The sequence below is a fragment of the Microcebus murinus genome, chromosome 13 (genome assembly GCF_040939455.1).
Source record: "Microcebus murinus isolate Inina chromosome 13, M.murinus_Inina_mat1.0, whole genome shotgun sequence".
NCBI lineage: Eukaryota > Metazoa > Chordata > Mammalia > Primates > Cheirogaleidae > Microcebus > Microcebus murinus.
Window position 1 is genome coordinate 17,291,978 of NC_134116.1, and position 25,528 is coordinate 17,317,505.

General features: G+C 40.3%; 1 protein-coding gene across 7 annotated transcripts in view; it reads right to left on the reverse strand.

The window, feature by feature from the left end:
* CLYBL (citramalyl-CoA lyase) overlaps nucleotides 1–25,528 on the reverse strand; it is a 246,535-nt gene that overhangs the window by 99,755 nt on the left and 121,252 nt on the right. For all 7 annotated transcript variants that reach the window (XM_076009307.1, XM_076009308.1, XM_020290261.2 and 4 more), the window contains exon 2: nucleotides 844–1,030. In XM_076009307.1, the coding sequence (XP_075865422.1) occupies nucleotides 844–1,030 (187 nt within the window). The remainder of the gene's footprint in view (nucleotides 1–843; nucleotides 1,031–25,528) is intronic.

The window sequence follows — 25,528 nt, forward strand, 5'->3', positions numbered from 1 at the left end:
TCAATCCAGATGGCTGGCTCCACAGTCCATTCCCAGCCCAACCTCACTGTCTAGGGCCTCGTAGATAAAGGTTGAGTGAATGTATGTTTTTAACTAAAAAAGTTGCATGCAATCATAAGTTATTGTTATGATTTATATATTTTACCTAATCATTACAAATCCACACTCATTATAAAAACATAGAAAACAAAGTTAAGCACAACAAAATGAAACAAAAAGCACCCACTATGCAACCACTCAGTAAGAACCTTTTGTACCTGTTTAAAAATCGGATATTTTCTAAGGCTCATTTCCCTGGTCAGGCCATGAGGAAATCAGCCAGAAGCTACAACCAACCCTAAGGTTCTGGCTGTAGTTTCCCTATAGTTAAGTAGGGAAAATGGTGATTTATCCATGGAAGACTACCTTTTATTTTCTTGGCACTTGTCTCAGAAGAGATAAGCCACTACTTAATATACCTAGTGGTAAAAAAGAAGAAATAAATTTCTAGTTGCATTTTACTGGTCTGAAAAATTTTCACCACAATTCTAGCATTACGTGACTCATTTATCTAGAGCAGCCAGCATCATGGCCAACATTGATTGCCTATCTTTTTATCTATACATACACACAGTCACATCTACTAAAGTTCATAATTTTAAAATATATTTTGGTCGAATTCTTCTTTTGTCTCAAAGAACAGAGAAACACACATTTGAAACCCTCATAAGAGCTGGGTCAAAAAACTGTTAGTAATCAGCAAAAGATCAGTACAGTAGAATTTTTCCAAATAAGAGCAATGCCACAGCAAGAGAACCAAATATCAATCCATTTCTTTTGCCAGTCCTAAAATCATGGCATTACCTTTTTGTTTGCAGCCACACCATCTTCACAGTCGAGCACTGCACAATCTACATTCAAGGACGGAATCTTCTTTATTTTCTTCTCATCATTTCCAGGTACGTAGAGCACTGCCCTCCGGGGAATGTACTTGTGATTTGACAAGGAACTATATCCAAGCCTGGAGACATCAGCTGCTGGAGACGCTTTCCTGCAGGAGACATAATGGGGATTATTCCAGAATAGAATTTCTATATTTACAAACTTGAGAAAAACCTTATTTTAGTGCAAGATTAAAACAGAACACATGGATAATCTTTTTTAATTGTGGCAGAACACAATCACACATAAAAGCCAGGAAAATGATAATAGGTGAAATAAATAATAAACAAAATGTCATTTTGGCTGAGGTTTAAAAATAGATAGGACTGTTTGTTGATACAGTCTTCTGAGAGAAGGAGGAGGGTGTACTTATTTCTCCTTGGAAAACACTTCCAGTATTGGTATACTGTCCAGATAGCATTTGTAGATGAAAAAAAAAAAAGGAAAGAAGATGTATATCTAAAAGGTACTAAACAATACTGTCTACAATGGTGTACATAAGTACAAAAGTAGAAAATTTTCTTAAAATTATAAACATTAGTCTATGGCCCTCTCCCTGCTAGTATATCTTTTTAAGTAGGTAAATCAGTGATTCAAGTCCAATTTTAACAACAGACCAGCTAGGTTGGCTACTTCCTAAGTGAGTAGCAAGGACAGTGAATGAGAAAGGACCATTACTAGCTCTGTAATTGTAGGCAACTTAATTATTAGAAACTTCAGATTCTTCATCTATAAAAACAATACTCATTTTGCAGGTTGCTGAGAAGATTAAGTTAAAGGAAATAATGAACATAAAGTGCTTAGCCAGAGCCTGGCAGATATTAGCTGCTTGATATGGTGGTGGGCGTAGCAGGAGTAGTAACAGCTGCTGTTGTTATTAATGGAGAAACACTAGCTGTCAGTAGCCCCTGCCTGCTCCTACACTATGCTCTTTCTTTCCTTTTCCTATCATACTAAGTTTAGCTTCCTGAAATAAAAGGTGTTGGCCAGAAGGTCCTTCAGCTTACCATAGCCCTTACCCCTAACTTGGGCCATGTATATCCTGTGAAAATGATGTTTTACCCCGTAATACATGGTGAAGAAAGATTAAATCAGCTCTCATAATCAGGACCAGCTACATAATTTGTGGGGCCCAGTACAACATGAAAATGCAGAGCTCTTTGTTTAAAACTTATTAGGAATCATGATGGCAACAGAACAATATTAAAGCAAGTGCCAGACCCTTCTAAGAGCATAAGTTGCACATCTGTGAAGCTAGCCCTGCCCATAAGAGATGAAGCTATATGTCATGAAAACTACTAGTTAAGGAAAGGTTAAAGCCCCAGAAAACTAGTAACATTCTAATATTTTACTTCTCCTGGATAAATAGCATGATCTTTTTCCAAAATATGTTAGCTATACTTTCATGAAAGCTCTTGACATCAGCAGTCATCTTCAGTTAATACAACCACACATTCTACATGGTTGTAACATTTCACCATAATTACTGTGCCTTGTGACTTAATATATCTCAAGAAAAATCACTGTCTTTTTTGGATGGGGGAGGAGGTGCCTAATAAGTTTGTATGGCTGCCTCCTCATTCCTTCTTACAGACAACTTTACCTTAATAAACTCTAAAACTTGAGTCTGAGTCTTATTTTTCCGCAACATAAGCATTGTGTTATGCAAGGTACGCTGAAATGTATTTGGATGTTAAAAGTATGCATGTCTTACAAAACATTTCATTTAATATAAAACATATTATGGCCAGCTAATTAAAGAATGCCTGAAATATCTGCCATCATTTTTCACTGATTGAAAATATCTGGTTTATCTAAAAACAGGCAGAAAATATCATGATGTAACAACAACAACCACATTTTAGTTATCACTCACTCTGGAGTCCAAAATTTGCAACATATGTGTTTCTCTAAAAATACCAAGAAATCCCTGGGGCAAAAATCTTTGCTCATCAGAATTTAGTGTAACCACACAAGTAAAAACCTAAAAAAGGGGGAAGATGGTAGAGTAGGAGTCCTAAGACTCTGTCTCCTCACTCAGACAACTGCACTAGCAAAAATCTGTCTGTTGTAATTATTTTGGAACTCTGGAATCTTTCAGACTTGAAATTTCCAGAGAAAGGCTTCGATTTTAAATGGTGGTTAATTTTGGTCAATTTCACAGCTGCAGCTACCCATTTCCCACCCCTCAGTCTCATGGTAGGTAGCTGTATATATGTTCCTGAAGTCACCTGCACATAGTTTGAGGGAGCCAGGGTGGGCAAAAAATTAAAAAAAAAAAAAGGGACCCTGTCCTCCAAATATTAGGAATTTGTGAAATCTGTGCTTTGATCTCTGATTACTGATTCTGATCACAGATGTGCAGACAAAGAGGCTGAGAGCCATTGCCATTGCATTTCCCTCCATTGTTGCAAGCCTCTCTCCCTCGGGCTGAAGTGACTTCTAGGTGATTTTAACAGCCAGCCCCTTGCCCCCAAAATTTTCTCTTTTATTCCCTTTTAGGAACCAGATTTAAAGACTAGGACATCCAAAAACAACTACGTATATGGGGAAAATTATAAATGACCATGCATGCCCAGAGAAAGGATCAGAAAAGACCTGAGAAAACCTTATATTTATACCTCAGGCTGATCCTCAGCACAAAGACAGCCCATAACCATCAAAAACAAAAACAAAAGCAATAAAACAAACCCAGCAAACCCTAAGGAAGGGGGAGAATCTGATTTCCAGAGTTACTACAGTTTTAGATACAAATGTCTACTTTTCAACAACAATAAAAAAAATCCCAAAGCATACAAAGAAATGGGAAAATATGGCCATTTTTTTCCTCAAAGGGAAAAAATAAAACGATACTGTTCCTGAAAAAGATCTGATGGCAAAGACTTTAAACAGCTACCTTAAAGATGCTAAAATAACTAAAGGAAGATGTTAAGAATGTCAAGATAACAAGTTATGAATAAAATGGAAATATAAATAAAGAGAAAAACCTAAAAAAAAAAAAAAAAAAGAAATTCCAAAGCTGAGAAAGACGATTAACTGCAATGAAAACTTTCACTAGAGGGATTAAAAGGCAGATTTGAGCAGCAGAAGAAAATCAGCAAACATGAAGATAGGACAGTGGGAATTATCAAGTCTCAGAAACAGAAAAAAGAGTGAAGAAAAGTGAACAGAGCCTAAAGGAACTGTGGGATCCCATCGAGCACACCCACATATGCACTGTGGAAGTTCCAGAAGGAGAAAGAGAGAAAAGGACAGAGTATTTGAAAAAATAATAGCTGAATACTATCCAAATTTGATGAAAGACATGAATATAAACATGCAAGAAGTTTAATGAACTCCAAGGAAAATGAACTCAAAGAGGCCCACACTGAAATACATTAAAATCAAACTTGCAAAAGTGAAAGACAAAGAGAGGATCTTGAAAACAGCAAGAGAGAAGCAAATCATCACATACAAGTTATCTTCAATAAGATTATCAACAGATTTCTGAAACTTTGGAGGCCAAAAGGTAATAGGCCAATATATTCAAAGTACTAAAATGAAACAAACAAACAAACAAAAAACCCTGCCAACCAAGAATCCTATATCCAGCAAAACTGTCCTTCAAAAGTGAGGAAGAAAATAAGAAATCCCCAGGTATCTTTTAAAAAAGCTGAAGGAGTTTGTTACCACTAGATCTGTCCTGCAAGAAATGTTCAAGGTAATCTGCAAGGTAAAATTAAAGGACATTGGATAGTGACTTGAATCCATATAAAGAAATAAAGCTCAGCCAGGCATGGTGGCTCATACCTGTAATCCTAGCATTCTGGGAGGCCAAGGCAGGCAGATCACTCAGGTCAGGAGTTCGAAACCAGCCTGAGCAAGAGCGAGACCCTGTCTCTACTAAAAATAGAAAGAAATTAGTTGGCCAACTACAAAGATAGAAAAAATTAGCCACGAATGGTGGGATATGCCTGTAGTCCCAGCTACTTGAGAAGCTGAGGCAGGATTGCTTGAGCCCAGGAGTTTGAGGTTGCTGTGAGCTAGGCTGACGCCATGGCACTCTAGCCCAGGCAACAGAATGAGACTCTGTCTCAAAATAAATAAATAAATAAAGCTCTAAGATAAAATCATGTGCAATTATAAAAGCTATTATTATTATAACAATGGCATATAATTACACTTTTTGTTTGCTATTGATGTAAGAGATTATTATACTTTTAAAAATTATTAGTCTAAAAGCTAGTTAATATATTAATGTAGTTTTGGTTTATAACCCCACATTTTATTTTCTACATAATTTGAGATACTAATGCATTTAAAAGAATTATTAATTTATGTTTTGGGACACAATATATACAGATGTAATTCTGTGACATTAACAACCAAAAGGGGGAGGGACAGAGCTGGAAAGGCATAGAATTTTTGTATACTATTAAAGTTAAGATGACACAAATTCAAATTAAAGTGTTATAACTTTAGGATATTAAATGTTATCACCATGGTAACCTCAAAGAAAATAGCTATAGAATATACACAAAAGGAAGTGAAAATAAAATTAAAACATTTTGCTACAAAAAAATCAACTAAATACAAAAGACAGTAATGCCGGAAATGAAAGACAAAAAAAGCTATCAGGCATATAGAAAACAAATAAATAGCAAAATGACAGAAATAAGTCCCTCTTTATCAGTAATCACTTTAAATATAATGGATTAAACTCCCCCAATCAAAAGAGAGGAATTGTCAGAAAGGATAGAAACACACAATCCAACTATATGCATCTACATAAGGCTCACTTTAGACCCAAAGACACAAATAGACTGAGATGGAAGAATGGAGAAAGATATTCAATGCAAATAGTAATCAAAAGAGAGCAAGGGTGATTGACTATGCTAATATCAGAGAAAACAGACTTTAAATCAAAAAAGGTCCCAAGAGACAAAGATGGGCATTGTATATTAATAAAAGGCTCAATACAGCAAGAAGATATAACAATTATAAACATTTATGCACCTAATGACAGACCATCAAAATGTATGAAGCAAAAACTGACAGAATTTAAGGGAGAAATAGATAGTTCTACAATAATATAGTTGGAAACTACAATAACCCACTCTCAATTATGGGTAGAACAACCAGACAGAAGATAAGGAAATAGAGGACTTAAAATAAAACAACTAGATCTAACATACCCAGAACACTCTACTCAACAACAAAAGCATACAAACTCTTCCAAAGTGCACATGGGACATATTCCAGGATAGATCATATGTTAGTCCACAAATTAAGTCTCAACAGATTTTTTTTTTTTTTTTTTTTGAGACAGAGTCTCACTTTGTTGTCCAGGTTAGAGTGAGTGCCGTGGCGTCAGCCTAGCTCACAGCAACCTCAAACTCCTGGGCTCAAGCGATCCTCCTGCCTCAGCCTCCCGAGTAGCTGGGACTACAGGCATGCGCCACCATGCCCGGCTAATTTTTTATATATATATCAGTTGGCCAATTAATTTCTTTCTATTTATAGTAGAGACGGGGTCTCACTCTTGCTCAGGCTGGTTTTGAACTCCTGACCTTGAGCAATCCGCCCGCCTCGGCCTCCCAAGAGCTAGGATTACAGGCGTGAGCCACAGCGCCCGGCCAACAGATTTTTTTTTAATGACAGGGTTTTGCTATTACCCAGGTTGGCCTTGAACTCCCAACCTCAAGTGATCCTCCTGCCTTGGTCTCCCAATTAGTTGGGACTACAGATGCATGCCACTGCACCTGGCCTTTGGTAGATTTTAAAAGATAGGTATCAAGCCGGGCGCGGTGGCTCCCTTCTGTAATCCTAGCACTCTGGGAGGCTGAGGCGGGCGGATTGCTCGAGGTCAGGAGTTCGAAACCAGCCTGAGCAAGAGCAAGACCCCGTCTCTACTATAAATAGATTAATTGGCCAACTAATATATATAGAACAAATTAGCCGGGCATGGTGGCGCATGCCTGTAGTCCCAGCTACTCGGGAGGCTGAGGCAGAGGATTGCTTGAGCCCAGGAGTTTGAGGTTGCTGTGAGCTAGGCTGACGCCACGGCACTCACTCTAGCCTGGGCAACAAGCGAGACTCTGTCTCAAAAAAAAAAAAAAGAAAAAGAAAAGATAGGTATCATACAAAATCTTTTCTCTGTGCACAATGGGATGAAGCTAGAAATCAATAGCAGAAGTGAAACTGAAAAATTAACAAATTTGTGGAAATTAAACAACACACTCTTAAACAACAAATGGATCAAAGAATAAATCACAAAGGAAATTAAAAAATACTCAGAAACAAATGAAAATACAACATACCAAAACTTATAGGATGCAGGGAAAGCAGTGCTAACAGGGAAATTTATAGCTATAAATGCTTACATTAAAAAACAAGAAAAATCTCAAATCAACAACCTGACTTTACAAATTAAGGAACTAGAAAAAGAACTAAACCTGAAGCTAGCACAAAGAAATAATAAAGATAATAGCAGAGAGAAATGAAATAGAGAAGTAAAAAAATTGAGAAAATTAATAAAACCAAAAGTTGGTTCTTTGAAAAGTTCAATACAATTGACAAACTTTTAGCTAGATGAGCTAAGAAAAAAAGAGAGAAGACTCAAATTACTAAAATCAGACACGAAAATGGGGACATTACTACTGATTCTACAGAAATAAAAAAGATCACGACACTACTATTAACAATTATATGCCAACAAATTGAATAACCTAGATGAAATGGACACATCCCTAGAAACCCCAAACCTACCAAGATTAAATCACAAAAATAAAAAATGTAGGGCTAGGCACAATGGCTCAAGCCTATAATTCCAGCTACTTAGAAGGCTGATGTGGGAGGATTGCTTGAGGCCATGAGTTTGAGATCAGCCAGGGCAACAGAGTGAGACCCCCCATCTCTAAGAAAATAAAATTAAAAAAAAAAAAATTAGCTAGAGGTAGTGGTGTACGTCTAAAGTCCCAGCTACTTAGGAGGCTGAGGTGGGAGGATCACTTGAGCCCAGAACTCAAGGCTGCAGGAGCTATGATTGTCCCACCGCACTCTAGCCAGGGTGACAGAGCAATACCTTATCTGTTAAAAATTTTTTTAATTAAAAAATAAAAAATCTGGCCAGGCATGGTGGCTCACACCTTTAATACTAGCACTCTGGGAGGCCAAGGCAGGAGGATCACTCAGGTCAGGAGTTCAAAGCCAGCCTGAGCAAGACCCCATCTTTACAAAAAATAGAAAAAATTAGCCAGGTGTGGTGGTGCATGCCTGTAGTCCCAGCTCCTTGGAAGGCTAAGACAGGAAGATCCCTTGAGTCCAGAAGTTTGAAGTCACAGTGAGCTATGATGATACCTGCACCTAGGGCAACAGAGTAAGACTCTGTCTCAAAAAAATTAAATTAAATTAAAATTTAAAAAGAATACAAAAATATGAGTAGACCTATAACTACTGAGAGACTGAATCAGCAATCAAAAATCTTTAATTGGCTGAAAACAAACCAATAAAAGCACTTAAAAGGTCTCAAATAGCAGCATAATATAGGGGAAAGTATTAGGCTGAACTGTATGAAATTGCTGATATTTGACCATTTTTGATCTAAAACTAAATTAATTAATGGCATCAGGTGAAGGAGGAAAGGGCGGAGACAAAAACTAGCAGAAGTGGGCTCCCCTCTGGGATGGCATAGCTAAAAAAGGTCCCTCTGTAGAGAAAACTCACCATAAGGCTACCAGATTTTTTTCAACTCATCTTAAGCCCTCGCTTTGCATACTGTTTGAATACATTTACATGTTGACTATCGAGAGCCTCTAACTACAAATATGTAAGATAAAATAAGTTCGATCTTGTCACCTATTGCAATTGTATTCATACACGGTAGTTAGTGCTGAACACAGCTCAAGTGCAGAACAGATTTTGGAACAGCCAGGTCAAGGGAAGGAGAGGACTTCCCAGCAGGAAGGGAGGAGGAAGTTCCTCCAGTTAGATGGTCAACCTGATGTTTTAACTGGCAGTCAGAAGATGGGATGAGAAGAAGCAAGCAACAGTTTCCTCAATGAGAAGCAACATAATAATAGCTATCTCATAGAGAGCTCATCATAAACAGTAAAAAAAAAAGTAGCTTGCAGATATAGCTTCTATTAATATTATTATCTTTCACTTGTAACCCAGGTGTGCTGCTGGTCGACAAAGCCCAGCACCAGGAATTCTGTGTCTAGTATCCTCAACTAGATCATAAGCCCTCTGGGGGAGGCGGTGGTCTCACATGTCCCCCGTGCTGCTTAGCACAGGGCCTATACAGCAGAGGTTGCCATTCCTGTTCACTTGTTACCTCACCAAAGCCGGCTCTCCAGAAGTGGGTGTGTAGGACTCATCTGCAACCCAACTACAGTCAACCGTTAGTGGTGACAACAGGTAGGAGGTAATTTTTATTCCTTCTCTTGTTGCCATCCTTGAACCTTTAATCCAATCCATGGCCTGTGGCTTCTTTCCTCTGTTCATCCCCTCCTTTCCATAACATATTACACCCTAGTTTAGGGCCTCCTTAACCTTTACCTAAATGACCGTTAAAGCCTCTTATTTATCTGCATTGCCTCCACTTTGTTCTTTGGTTCATTCAGTGAGCACTTAGCACCCAATGGGTGACCTGCTCCAGGCCCCCACTAGCACACATGACAGCACCTATGTACAAACTGGAAAAGGTGCCTGTTGGTGCCTTCTTGGGGTTCGAAGAGCAGAAAGGCACCCCTTCTCCTGTGGCAGCAAGCCTCAGGGCGAGGAGACAGGCTGAGGCCCAGCCCCTGCCATGCCCTTCACTAGGCGCCCTCTTAGGGCACACCCTACACAACTGTATGCAGTGGCCCTGAGCTGCACTGCACTAAGCACTGTGAGGGGGTGGAACAGAACAAATGCCCATGAAGGTCCAGGGAGGGACACCCAGAAGAATGGCCTGTTAACTGGAGGCAGGAAGGCTCAAGGCCAGCACGAAGGAAGCTTGAGGGAAAAACATTAAAGGCTACAAACTGAAATAATAAAAAGAAGGAAGGTGTAGGGGGAATTCAGGTTTCTGGTACTGTTGCAGACTCCAAGGTCTGGAGGGGACTGTCACCGGGCAGGTGGCGGGAGCCCACTTCCTCCTCCCTTCCTGCTGGGAAGTCCTCTCCTTCCCTTGACCCGGCTGTTCCAAAATCTGTTCTGCACTTGAGCTGTGTTCAGCACTAACTACCGTGTATGAATACAATTGCAATAGGTGACAAGATCGAACTTATTTTATCTTACATATTTGTAGTTAGAGGCTCTCGATAGTCAACATGTAAATGTATTCAAACAATATGCAAAGCGGGGGCTTAAGATGAGTTGAAAAAAATCTGGCAGCCTTATGGTGAGTTTTCTCTACAGAGGGAACTTTTTTAGCTATGCCATCCCAGAGGGGAGCCCACTTCTGCTAGTTTTTGTCTCCTCCCTTTCCTCCTTCACCTGATGCCATTAATTAACCATTTCTATAACTAGAGGCATAACTAGTCCCTAGCACAACAAGGGTTCTCAGCCTAAGATTCAATATAGCAATTGAAGCTATATTATAAAAGGGGAGCTTTTAAAAATTGCCAAATTCTGGACCCTACCCAGTGCAATTAAATTAAATGCACTGGTAATAGGGCCCAGGCTTCCGTATTTTTTTTAAGCTCTCTAGGTCCTTGCCACTTAAGTGAGGTGATTCTGCAGACAAGCGCCATTGATCTCTCATCTGTTTGCACAAAAGAATCCTATCTTTTGAGGGACAATCTATTATCCTGTGGGATCTTGTTAGAAATGCAGAATCTGGGTCCCATTCCAGTCCTTCCTAATCAGAATCTGCATATTAACAAGATACCTAGGTGATAAGTATCAGGAGTTTGAGATGAGATATGCTAGGCTATCAGTTCTCAAACTTGGCACATATTGGAATCACCTGGAGAGTTTTCAAAGCTGCTGCTGCCAGAGCCCCAGCTGCAGAAAGTTTGATGTAATTGGTCTGGGGTAAGACCTAGGCTTTGGGACTTTTAAAAGTTGGCTATGTGATTCTAATGTGCAGCCTAGTTGGATGGCCACTCCACTAGATGATTCCAATGTAGTCAATGCCTATGCAAGAAATGTTGTTTTAATAAGAATTTCTCGTAATGAGTTGTATGCTACTATTATGTACAAGTGTATGCTATGAAAGTAATGAAAATCAAGTTTCAGCAAAGTTGAAAACAATCATTTAAATAAAAGTCTTTCTGATAAAAAAAATTAACACGCAAACTGCTAACTATATTCAAAATAGCAGTAATAGGCCGGCGCAGTGGCTCACCTATAATCCTAGCACTCTGGGAGGATCGCTTGAGCTCAGGAGTTCGAGACCAGCCTGAGCAAGAGTGAGACCCCCGTCTCTACTAAAAATAGAAAAAATTAGCCAGTCAACTAAAAATGAAACAACAACAAAAAAAATTAGCAGGGCGTGGTAGCTCACACCTGTAGTCCCAGCTATTCGGGAGGCTGAGGCAGGAGGATCGCTTAAGCCCAGGAGTTTAAGGTTGCTGTGTGCTAGGGCTGGTGCCATGGCACTCACCCTAGCTCAGGCAACAAAACGAGACTCTGTCTCAAAAAAAAAAAAAAAAAAAAAAAAACCACAACAAAATAGCAGTAATAATCAAATAAGCTAATGTCCCTTTGAGGGTCAGCAATTTAGTCTATTACTTCCAAACCCAAGTTAATGGTTTCTTTACTTAGCTGATAGCTAGTTAGAGGTCTCTACTTTGGGTACACATTACAATCATTTGGGAAGCTTTGGAAGAAGGAAAATCCAGGCTATATACTCAATCAATTAAATCAGTCTCATGGTGAGTCCCAGGCATTAGTAAATTTTCAAAGCCTTCCCATAGACTCCCAAGTGCAGCCAAACATGAGAATCTCTGCATCAGAGGCTGTAAGCACAACCAGTGTCTTACTGATCCTAGGAAGGACTTGGAGTTGATGGATATTAACAGTTACTAGACCCCCTGTAATATTCTGAAATTAAAAAAAAAAAAAAACAGTTACCATCAATTCAATCCTATTATATTTAGGCAGGGGTGTTGGGTATCAATTACACAACTTTCCACTCATCAAGTGATGGGAATGATAATGAGATAAGTGGTAGTTTTCCTTGTTTGCAAATCACATTGCTCTATATTCCCCAACCACTCAATCAGTGGCCCTCACTGCAGAGGCCTGGAGGTGGTGGGGGTGAATACTAAGAGTCCTTGCTAAGAGCTTCAAACTAGATTCTTATCTCAAGTCCACAATGAGATAATAAACTTGCCTTTGTTAATGGAGAAGGAAGTCTTTTGATTTGCAACAGCTTAAGGGGCTGAACTGGAGCTCCTAGGAGGCAGAGTGAGAAAGGAATGAGGGATTAGAAGAAAGTCCTTATCACTGTCAGCACCAAAGCCTTTGAGATACTGAACATGGTTCAGAGGGGGAGAGGAGAGTCCAAGTGATGAGATGGGGTGAAGATTCTGCCTGGTTTACTCCCTACCCCAGGAACCAGAGGGGTAGTGAAGGTGGCTAGTGGGGTGATGGAAATGTCCAAGATAAGCTGAGGCTGGAAAGGATTGTGCCCACTTCCCATTCAAACTCTGGAAGAATACTACATGGGAGTTCTGCATCAACATGGGCAATGGAGGAGGGCAGACACAATATGGATTGCTCAGGCAGAAAAGGGGCTAGAGCAGCATGCTACTAATTCCCCAAGTGAGCAAGAATCCAGAAGTTTCTGCCTGATCTTCCTGGAGTGTGCCTGCAAGGCAGTCCTCAAAGGACAGGTGTGAGAGCACCCATATCTGAGGCAGTGGGGCGAAAGCAGGGCTGGTGCTGGATGAGCGACACTGGGGAATGCATAAGCCTGGAGCCCACCCAGTCAGGAGGGCCGTGGTCATATCTCATGGGGACATGCCCCATGCATCTCCTGTACCCAAAGGACAGACCACGAGTCCCCTGGCCATTAGCACTGCATCAGAAACCAGTGGCCAAGGGCCAAGAGACATGAGCAAAGAGGGCTGCCATGACATGGCTATATAGGCTTCCACCTGGGCCTCCTGCTACCCAGAAAGAAGAGGAGGGCGGAAACCCTAAGACTGAATATTTACTTAAAAGAGATCTTGTTTAGAAAAGCCAGGTGTCGTGGCACACGCCTATAGAACTCCCACCTACTTGGGAGTTCTGAGGCTGGAAGATTGCTGAAGTCCAGGAATTTGAGGCCAGCCTGGGCAACATAGTTGAGACCTCACCTTTAAAAAAAAAAAGGAAAGAAAGAAAGAAAAGGAGATTATTTATAACAAAACACCTCAAACCAGAAGAAACAGAGTCATCTCGAATAGGCAAATTTATTGGTATTTTTTTTCTTACCAATAAATAGGAACGGGAATTTCAGACCAAAACGAGATTACAGAAAATTATACTGTGTACATTTGCAACCCAGCATATGAAGGATGTATCTGTGTAGACCCCACTACTTAACTCTTGAAATCTAGCTCAGCAGTGGTCTAAAGCAGGCTCCCTGTCTCCCCAACAGAGCCCACTTCTGCCACAACTTTCCCAGCCTCTGTCTGCTCCTTCCTCCTTTCTTCTCTCCAACTCTTTATTCTAAGAACTTTCTATTTGGCTTCAGTTCAATGCAGTGAGGAATAGAGCTCCAAGGAGAGAAAGACTGTAAATTTACTCTGACTTAGTACCTTCTCGTGACCCCATGAGCTCTGAGGTCCCCAAATAATTGCATCAGCTAAATTTTGCTCCTGCCAAGGCTGGTGCCTCCAATTTGGGGACAGTGCTCAATTTTATCAACTATGTATTTTCTAAAAAGTCACATTTCCCTTAGTTGGAGCTAATTTAACTCAAATTTATAATTTTCCCAAATATTACATGGTCATCTCAATGAAAAAAGAGCATTTGGCAAAATGTTTTATGATAAAAACACTCAACAAACTAGATTTGAAGGGAAACTTTGAAATCTTAAGGACTAAAGACGGTACAGACAGAATCCCAAGTTAACGACTACCAATCTGGCCTTTCCTTTGCTGAGAGCTCACCAATGCTCCAGCAAAGAGCCAACCTCATGATGTTTTGCTTTTAGAGTTCCCATAAACTCCTAGCCAAAACGAACCCTTCTTGGGCTCAGACACTTTTCACATGTACTGTGCCAACTCACTATTGGCCAATTAACTAATGAATTTTTATTTAGGTGAAATGTTTATCTAGCAATTGGGATTTTTTTTTTTTTTTGAGACAGTCTCGCTCTCGTTCTTGTTGCCAGGCTTAGAGTGCAGGGGCATCATCACAGCTCACTGCAACCTCAAACTCCTGGGTTCAAGCGATCCTCCTGCCTCAGCCTCCCAAGTAGCTGGGACTATAGCCATGCACCACTATGCCCAGCTAATTTTTCTACTTTTTGCAGAGACAGGGTCTTGCTACACAATTGGATTTTTAAAAAATAGCTGTTGAGTTTTAATATTATACAGGTGGTCCCTATGTTATGAACAAGATACATTCCAGAGAACGTCTTTAGGTCAGATGTGTATGTAACTCAGATCCCTAGTGAACAGCGCACATACGGTAATAATAACAATACTAGAACAGCTATGCAGTAATAACAAGATGGTGTAATACTGTAATAATAATACCACTGTACTTTAATAATAAGTTACAGAAACTATTGTACTCTATCTTTTAATTCAAACACGGAATGTAAAAATAAATTCATAAAAAAGTTTAGATAGGAGAAATTTCAAAAAAGAATAATAAAGGTTAACATTCACCAAATGGTGCATCAACGCTAGGCTAATAGAAATGTTATTCTGGCCGGGCGCGGTGGCTCACGCCTGTAATCCTAGCTCTCTGGGAGGCCGAGGCGGGCGGATCCTTTGAGTTCAGGAGTTCGAAACCAACCTGAGCAAGAGCGAGACCCCGTCTCTACTATAAATAGAAACAAATTAATTGGCCAACTAATATATATACAAAAAAATTAGCCGGGCGTGGTGGTGCATGCCTGTAGTCCCAGCTACTCGGGAGGCTGAGGCAGAAGGATCGCTTGAGCCCAGGAGTTTGAGGTTGCTGTGAGCTAGGCTGACGCCACGGCACTCACTCTAGCCTGGGCAACAAAGTGAGACTCTGTCTCAAAAAAAAAAAAAAAAAAAAAGAAATGTTATTCTTATTTTGATCTTCTAAGCAAATCAATAATAACCTTTCCAGTCTGGTGTGGTGGCTCACGCCTGTAATCCTAACACTCTAGAAGACAGGAAGATTACTTGAGCTCATGGGTTTGAGACCAGCCTGAGCAAGAGCGAGACCCTGTCTCTACTAAAAATAGAAAAGTTAGTCTGGAGTGGTGGCATGTGCCTGTAGTCCCAGCTACTCAGGAGGCCGAGGCAGGAGGATTGCTTGAGCCCAGGAGTTTGAGGCTGCAGTGAATGAACTATGATGACACCACTACATTCTACCTGCGGCAACAGAGTGAGAATCTGTCTCAAAAAAAAAAAAAAGAAAATCATAATAATAATATGTTAACAAAGTCCCATTTAGGATACAACACAGAAATGCTGTCTCTTTAAACTCCTTTAAAGAGAGTTTGACTTGAAGAGCTAATAAAGTTTGAAAATAAAAATGTCATAGAGAAAAGTTTGTACACATCTACGGTAATACAACAGACTCCCAATGGATTCCTCTGTTCAGGGCTGTACTTTCAACCCCTTGAGGGGGCTGAAGGAGTATAACTGTCCTCTGTCACTGCCTCTTCCTTGGTTATATACTAGGAAAACCCAAGGTCTGTGTTGTGGGACCCCCGGTTCTGACCTCACCTGGCAATGCCAATGATTACAGAAAAATCTATAACACTGAGGAAGAGACGATCCACCCATTTTTTTCTCTACCCTCCAAGTGACAGCAAAATTCACCTACGAATTTCACCACGCTTTGACTATTAATAACTAGGTATTTACACCAGCGTCTATAATAATTGAGGCCTACTTATGTTCTCACTTTGCTAAGTTCCCAAGTACCCTGAGAGATTCCTTCCCTCTTTTGAAGAACTATTTTTTGGTTACTATGGCAACAGTGCACAGAGAAGGGGGAGCTTTCCATGGACACGAGAGCAAAAGAACAGCTATTTGTCCTCCCACTGGCGGAACAGGGCCATTCGTGAGATTAGCATGTGGTGCAAATACAAATAAGCGTGCAGCCTGTTTCAAGAAAGCTGAGAAGACATTTTCAGGGCAAACTCACTCATGAAGCAATTATATCACACCTCAATCAAGTGCTCCATTTTGTGCTGAAATGAAGAAATGGTCTTTTGTGCCCAAAGCAGACACACGTAGGATAGCAGTTTGCGGTCTGCAGCGGGTTCACTCCGAAGGAAGGACCCAGGCACAAGATGGGGGCAACACCCACAGGCCTTGGGGCGCCCTTTTGGGGTTCCATGTACAAAGCAGGGGTGCTGGGGGAAGAACTTGCCTCCTGGTCTACTCCTGCCACTCCGTCGGCCACAGAAACTCCAAGAAAAGGGTGGACAGCAGCTAAAGGACAGACTTGGCAGGAGGCGAGCAAAGAGCAGAATCCTTATTTTTGTCTGGTTTGGTGAAGTTTGTGTCATGCTGCGTCAATGCAGAGCACTGCTCCTGAGACAGTCATGGTACTAGGGGGCAAAGCAAGTTCCCACAAGTGACCCCAATGACAGAAATCTTTCTTCACGTAGAATGAGAAAACAAACAAACATCCATTTTGAAGAGTGAAATTACCCATTTTGCTGAAATAAGCCAGACACAAAAGACAAATATTATATGATTCCCACTTATATGAGGAACCTAGATTCATCAAATTCATACAAATAGTAGGATGGGGGTTGCCAGGGGCTGGGGGAGGGGAGAACAGGAGTTATTGTCTTAAGGGTACAGAGTTTCAGTTTGTGAAGATGAAAAAGTTCTGGAGATGGATGGTGGTAGCAGCTACAAAACAATGGGAATGTACTTAATGCCATTGAACTGTATATTTGAAAATGGTTAAAACAGTAAATTTTATATTATGTATATTTTATCATAATAAAAAAATTCCAGTTACCCAATCTGTTTGCCTTGACACATCTATGCTACAAAAATGTACTGTTCAAATTCAGGATTGAACATGCATTCAATAAATATTGAATCCACCACAAGCTGCCCTTGCTGGGGGCAGGCCATGGGCTGTACAAACATGGGCAAGAAGCTAATTGTCCCGTATCCACTCGTGGCTACTCATGGAATCCATCTGGTATGGCTGCAGAACTCTATTCCTCCATGTAGGAGCGTGACTTGTGTGGGGTAAGTCCCAGGAACACAGAAACCCCATACAACTGTGATGACCATTTATGGATCCCAAAGAAGAAGGCAAGTTTTCTGCAAAAACCAACCCATGTTTCTAGCCCATATGGGTCCATCTTATTAATAAATGTAGCAGTGGCCGCTTTCAGAGTGGCTCTACCTCGTGGCACTTGGGCACCTGGTAGCACTTCTGACATTTTTCTGAAAGGAGGATGAGGATAAGGAAACGGTTTGACAGGAACTAAGCCTAAGTCAGATCGGATCAGCAGAGGGTGAGGAGAAGGGGGGTGGGGGGAGGGTGTTTGAGAGTAGGAGAGGGAGAGAACTAGGCAAAGGATAGGAGGGAGGGTAAGAGATGGGTCAGGGAGGGAAAGCTGGGGGGGGGTGAGATAAAAGAAAGGAGTGTGGGGGTAGGGTGGGGAAGGAGGGGAGGAGAGGGAGGGAGGAGAAGGGCTTTTTGTTTTCCTGCAAAGCTCCTTGTTTTGTGTTGAAGAGGGAATGACAATAGAGCATGTGCCTGGTAGTGGGTATTCACCTTAATCCCACCCTCTCACTCTACTTTTGGTGAGAGAAGGATGAGCAGAGTTTTATCTGAAGGGAAAACCCAGAGAGACTTTTTTTCCTGACTCCGAGGTCAAGAGGGAAACCTGCACTCATTCACTGAACACGTTTAGGTACACAATGCGATTAGCATCTCTTCTGTTTCTGGGCTGCTGCTAGCCTGGGCTCCTGGAAACACAAAGGAGCCAAAGATGTTGGTCATTAATAGTTAACTGTTAATGCCACTGAAAACTTGGTCCAGGAACGAATGCTCAGGACTGGACCCAGGGAGCGGTGATAGATGGATTTCCAAGCAAAATCCCAGGATTGGGAACTATGAGGCACAGCGCCTTCAAGCACATGATGTGGGAGTGTTTGGTAAACTGTAACTAAAACCTTAAGGATGTGCCAGCTGGACTTCTCTTTGCCTCTATAGAGATTTATAATTTGGGATCTTGAAACTGTGTGTGTAAGGAATAAAGAGAAAACCTGTTGGTGAACATGCAGAACAGAGGTTAGATCACTCCTTATTGTACCTGACTATGAAGATCTGATTCTAAAACCAGTTGCAGAAAAGACAATACTTAGTAGCTAATGTATTAAAACAGCCAGTGGAGAGTTTAAGACGTATTATTTCCAGATGACCACCAGAAACATCCACCAAACTTTTCCATTTGGAGATTCCATTAATCCTGAGTGGCTCTATGTCAAAAACAATATTTAAAGGTGAGATGATTATTTTCTGGCTTGTTCAGAGCTTTAGAGGTAACTGAGCAAATGTGAACTAGAAAGATCAATTTCTCCTTAACTATTTTTTAAAGGTCACAAAAGAAAACTGTCAATCTGACAGATGTAACTACGGATTCTTTTACAGCATTTTTCCAAAAGCCAAAGGCTGCTAAATGTGTCACATTAATGCATCTCCCCATGACTGGGTTCTCTGATATAAAAGTAATCATGGGAGGATTTTTTTTTTTTCCTCCAGAAAATGGCTCTGCAATTTTGAGAAAATATTTCTTCCCATATCTTAAATTTTTTTCTTTTTTGGTAACTGTCATGAAAATCATCTGGGTTAATGGAATCTCCATTTTCTTCCTAGATTCTCTAAAATATTTCTTTCAAGTGTCAATCTCAATAAAATGAGGCCAAAATGTTACACAGCTTAGAACTTTGATTTTTTTAGCCACAGTCCCTTAATTATTCTGATTTGTAGATTTTGGGAGGGTTTAATATTGATCATTCTCTCGCGCTGAATAATTTTTAGAAAAAACACAGTCTGAGTCTAATTGCCAGGCCCATACCACACACACGAAAGCTGTGAATACAAGCTGTGATCATGCATCACGTGTATGCGGCTTTGATTGTGTGGGACCCACAATAAGATTAAGATTGTTTTTTCCTTCTTAATTATTCAGAGCTAAGTGTGATGAAAATTAAAACTAAACATATGGATGTGATCATGAAGGTTTTTCTAACATAGTTTTTTTAAGTATGTTTAATGTGCTATAAGCACTAATTCCTTTAAATATCTATTTAAGGCAAGAATTCCTAGAACTTGCTCTAATTTTAGGGGAGGTTAGGATTTTTTTCTTAATTCAGTGCCACACTTAATAATGCACCAGCTCAAAGTGCAAAACAGTTTCTTTCCCCTTTATTTTTAGTTTTAAAAAAAAATCTACTCTTACTGAATATATATTGTTACTTAGTTTTCAGTGGAATGAACCGGTCAAATTCAGAAAGTAACACTTTTATTGCAAATATATAGGGAATAAAATAAAAAATTAAGAGGTTAATCTTTTCTACACACACTGTCTATAATAATATATGTCGTGGCTTATTTGTGACTTAATTCAGTTTTCTGTGATAATGGTAAGAAAGATGGAAAAGGTCATTCAGAGATCTAGATAACCTGAAAATCTTTTGTGTTTATCTTTGGAATGTGATAACTAAAAGCTAATTTAATTTTACATTCTATCTAGACTAACACTGATATTTATTTGTCTTCCTTTGGAATGTGCTCATGATATGCTAAGAGGTAGGTGGTTCAGAATTATGCCAGGTGACAAAAAAATACCACTTGAGACTGAAAAGTTGTTGCAGGTTTTTGTGGCACCAAATGGACAATCTCCAAATGGTCCCTCTTGTGACCCTGGTTGCAGAAATGCAAGCAGAGGATGGGGAGGTCCGAAACATCCATTATTAGACAGACTACCTTGGGTGTCAGCCTCGCCTTCCCAACACACTCCCTATGAGTCCTCTTTAGTTCCCTTGTTGCACTCTTCTACCTCATCTTCTCTTTCCTTTCCCCTTTGTGCCTCCCATGTCTCTGGCTTACTTGCTAACCCCAAGCTCCTATATGCATTTCCAGAGGGAATTTATTTGTCATCTACCTCTCTGAATTGGTCCTTAGTCTTTTTAACTAACTTGTGTTAGGCATTCTCCATTCATACAGGTCCTGGCAGGCTTAGTTCCTGTTGGTACTGACAGATCCCAAACCCAAGTCCTTTCAGCCTTAAGAACCCTGCAGAGTGCTGACCACTCACAAGCGCCTACCAACTCCCAGTTAGTTTCCGTCTGACCAGATGACCCTTGCCAGATTCTGTGACTGTAATCCAAGTTCTGAATGCCAGAAGATCTAGCAGAATTTCCTAACTGTGGTGTAGATGTGACAAGTGACTATGCAAAAACCAAATAAAGGAGCAAGTGGTTTTCCCTGGCATCCAACATTTTAAAGTGGTGCAAAGAAGCAAAACCAAAGAACACAGTTTACCCTGATTCCCAGCAATCCCAGTAGACTGCAGCAACCACCCAAATGCACAGGAAAGCCATAGGATATTAAATTACAAAAACCAACATTTGCATTATAATTCCCTCCAATTAAGAAAGAAAGATATAAGTTGTTTGTTATAAACATCACCAAGTCTTGAGCAAACACCAAGAGCTCACCACAGAGCTGAACCAAGCATTCATCGAATTAGAGCTCCTTTGCAAAGCGTTTCTTGGGCACAGCCACAGAGTATGCATTTTATCACACATGCTAATAATCCCAGTTATGGTGCCTACATTTTAATCATTTGTTCTGGGCTTGTTTCTCAAACAATTAGCACTAATGAATGGCCAGAATACCTTGGATCATATATGTCTAATTGCAGTCAAGAGCAGTTCTTGTCTGCATGTACATTTCAATTTACCTCTGGGGATAATGTTTGTTAATTGTATTTCTTTATAGCAAGTGAAGAAAAAGGCAGCTCAGGCAAAAAGGGACTAAGTGTTCTCCTCTTTCCCTTTGTTCCCACAAGAAGCTAAAGTCACTTCAAGAGGCACTTAATCCCATCATCCGTGGTTACAATTGCCTTGCAGCATCAATCAAAAAGAATCTAAAGTAAAATGATGCAGCTATATTGTGTAATTAAAAGCAATTCAGGTAGTTATTGCTTGGGGCCCTTAACGGGTCCAAATACTTAAAATGGCCCTGCAGGGATCCTAAATACTGTAGTGTTTTAAATTTGGTCAGGGACAATCTCTCCATGGAAAGGAAGGAATATGCAAAGGAAAAAAAAAAAAAAGAAAAAACCAAACCAAAACAAAAAGCCCACTACCCTCTTCTAGCGCAAATTGTAAAGTGAAAGAAAAGAGGAGGGAGAGCAAAAGTCTTAAGTGAAAAAAGCCCCACAACTCCCAGCCACAGAATGAAATAAACACAGAAGGAAAGGAAGGAGAAAAGGAAAACAAATGATGTTTTCTAAATCAAACAGTCCCTGTCACAATTTTTGGCACTTAAGAAAAACATGTGTGATAATGTTGGCTGGGTCTCTTCAACAAGAAACAGCCCTGTAGAATCCATAACATAAAAATAGAGGCTTTCTGAAAATTTGAATTTATTAAGAAAATACAGAGTAAATTACCGTGTGTCTAATCCCACAGTTTAAGGCAAGATGTGAGAAGTACTTTTTAACATAGATTTCTAAAGCGATTTACGTAAGTCATTTTTTTAATAGAAATTAAAGTGCTGAGACTTTTAGTTGTCTTATTTGGCTTTTAAAACCAAGAGTTGTTTAACATAGTGCTTGCTGCTGTGTGCTTTTAAAACAATGAAGAGCCTTCGTTTTGACAGAGGTTGGTAACAGGCATCATTTTCTGGTTTGATGCTAGGTAGAATATTTTTAAGGAAAAACACAACTCTTCAACAGATGTAAGACTAGATGTTAAAATAACAGTATGTGTGTGTAAGTTTTACCCTCATTTCTCCTTTTATAATAAAAAATGGGAAAGAAGGCTTCCTGTTGATTTACAAAAGAATTTCAGGAAAAAAATGGTAATCACATGCCTGAATGAGCTGTCAGATAGTAAGGAACTTTTCCAGGACACCAAGTTGCATCTGGAAACAGATGAAGAGTGGTGCACAGGCTCTACTGCATATCACTGGAACAGAGTACTTTGTAGCAGCATCCATAAAATACGTTCCAAGCTACAAATTAGTGGCAAATGTGTGAAAAGTGAGGGTCCAATTTCAAGGGAACATTCAAATCATAAAATGGTTGTCAAGTAAGATATCCAACAACAGTTCATTTTAAATTGCCCTCATTTTGCACATAAATATTCTAGCAACTTAAGTCAGTGCAGATGCTGACAATTGAAAAATACAAAAGTTCTCCCTCAAAAGTTTAACTTTACATGAACTACTGATACAAAATGATAGAATGGAACCAACGATGTTTCTAGCTCTAGGAGAACCAAACTTAAAAAGAAAAAAACTCTCTCATTTTTTTTTTATAAGCCTACCATGCTTTTTCAACCAGATTGACCATATTGTTAGCAATACTATATATGCTCAAACGGTTCTGTGTTGAGAAGTAGGCAAGTATTTCCTATAAGTTTAAACCTATTTATAATTCAGCAGCCAGGCTTGAAGTATTCCCACAAAATCACTGGCCTTTGCTGGGTCGCGGGGTGAGGGTCCAACATTCCCTGACTGCCATGCTCTTATCACCCTTCCTAGCAGTCTGGCGAGCTGACACACAGCCTGGGACTGTAAACGACAAATGGATGGCAGAGGAGTGGCTTGTGGCTTAGCTGAGTTGGATTCCCTGTCTCTCCAACACCACCAAACTTCCCAGGTAATTCATTTCACAAACAGGTATTGGTGCTTCTCTTTGCCTCAATTGTGCCATCAAACTATCTTGTTTTGTGTTCTATAGTTTGTTCACTAGCATTAGGATTAATCTGTAGATACTTTCTCTTAGGGAAAGGAAGTGTAAACTTTTAACACATGACATTTTAGGAATACCCCAAACTCAATTAAACAACGGAGAAAAAACTGAATTCATTGATGATAAATTTCAGGCAGAAGTCTGCACTTCAATCTGTCTCCAGTAACAATCTTTAATGTCATTCCCATCGACAACAGGTGCTTTATCGATACCGTATTTCTTTCCTCTAGCGCCCAGGTCTCTGCCCTGTCCCTTGTCCCTGATGCTCTCCCTGGGGAATTCCCCAGGGATGGTGCCAACCACAGGCTGCCAGAAGCAGCCCCACAACTGCGCCCTTCGATTCCTGCCATTGATCCAGCTGTGTGCATGCTGGTTAAATGCTGCCAGGTCAAACTGGAGAGCAAGACTTGAAAATTCAGTGCTAATTACTGTGATTACAATCTGTGTCCCAAGCAGCCAAAACCTCAGGGAAGTGTCTCTGGGTGACCTGTTTAGAAATAAAAAATCTTAGTTTGAGAGATGCAGAATCTATACATGCCCACTTTCCAGCTCGTTAAGTCATAATATGGGTGTCAAGTTGCTAATGATACCTTCTCCCCAATGTATATGATTTAAGGCAACACCAGCACATAGCATGGACAAGGCAGATGGAAGGGGAAATGATCAAATAGAACCCATGTAGCTGCAAAAACGTCTAACACCAGAGCCCTGCAACATGATGCTCAGACGGGGATTTTCTTGAGATGTCTTGAGACCCTCTGCATCCAAGCCAGTGACTTAGGAAAGATTCTTATAGACCTCACTGCTCTGCAAAGTACAGGGGAGAATTTGTCATGAGAATCTTAAGGCTCTAAATACACATGCTAATTGTGTATTTGCCACTTAGCTCTCAAGGACAGATTCACTAGAGTCACAGAAAATGATTTCATAAATATATCTTACATGACATTAAAGAATCTTAAAAAATTGATGCTAGAGAATACTAAGTGAGTTTTATTTTCCTGGCATGTTAAAATTTTTTAAATAAGTTTGAATCACTTGGAAAGAGGTTGAGGAGCAAGACATGTTTCTAGTGACTGAGAAAGCATCTAGTTTTGTTCTGGAGTACACAGGGCTCTTTTTCGTTTCTTCAGATAAACTTGTCCTTGTCCAGGTTTATACAAATATAATTCTTCCAGGGCATGAAAATTAGAATGGAATTAAACACTCTGAATCACCACATAGAATTCTAAAAGGATTTCTTTACTTTCGATGACGTAATAGTACGAGGTTTCCAGAATGTGGCCAAGGAACTGAGTGTGATTTAGCATCTAAACCATCACAAAGACCCTTTAGTAGCTGACAGGCATCACCAGGGCTTTCTGTGTGCCCATCACAGGGACTCTGGAAGAAGAAAGGCTCTTCAGGGGACACACTGGCCAGTGTGGTCCTAAGAGAGGAGGCAGAATCCAATCCGGCATTTCTGAGCCTGGCCCAAGTCTGCCAACACGTGTTGAACACCACAGAACCCTGCGTGAAAATATGACTTCATATTTTCCTTTCCTGTCTCATTTCCTTTTTTCAAGTACTCAGTTCACAAGGTGTATCTAAGGGTGTGTATTTGAAAATGCACCACCAGGAGCGGTGGCTCACGCCTGTGATCCTAGCACTCTGGGAGGCCCAGGCTTGAGGTCAGGAGTTCGAAACCAGCCTGAGCAAGAGCAAGACCCCATCTCTACTATAAATACAAATAAATTAATTGGCCAACTAACATATATATAGAAAAAATTAGCTGGGCATGGTGGCGCATGCCTGTAGTCCCAGCTACTTGGGAAGCTGAGGCAGAAGGATTGCTTGAGTCCAGGAGTTTGAGGTTGTTGTGAGGTAGGCTGACGCCACGGCACTCAGTCTAGCCTGGGCAACAAAGCTAGACCCTGTCTCAAAAAAAAAGGAAAAGAAAATGCAACCCCTTTTAAAGGGCTTGACTTGTTTTACGTCGTGAACACTGAAAGTAGAGGGTAAAAACTTCAGTATGAACTCATTTTACAAAACACCATGATCTGATGACCATCGCAGCTCATTATAGAGTGCTATTTGACCTAAATAAAATTTTAAAAACAGAAGTGATTCCATGTCTTAAGGTTTCGCTAACTTCAGAGAACAAGTTTTCTCTTTTTAAGAATTAATCACAGGCTGGGGGAAGTAGCTCAGCCTGTAATCCTAGCACTCTGGGAGGCCGAGGTGGGTGGATAGCTCAAGGTCAGGAGTTTGAAACCAGCCCGAGCAAGAGCGAGACTAAAAATAGAAAGAAATTAATTGACCAACTAAAAATATATATACAAAAAAATTAGCTGGGCATGTAGCACATGCCTGTAGTCCCAGCTACTTGGGAGGCTGAGGCAGGAGGATCACTTGAGCCCAGGAGTTTGAAGTTGCTGTGAGCTCGGCTGATGCCACGGCACTCTAGTCCAGGCAACAGAGTGATAATCTGACTCAAAAAAAAAAAAAAAAAAAAAAAAAAGAATTAGTCACAATGCTAGTTTAGCAAAATAA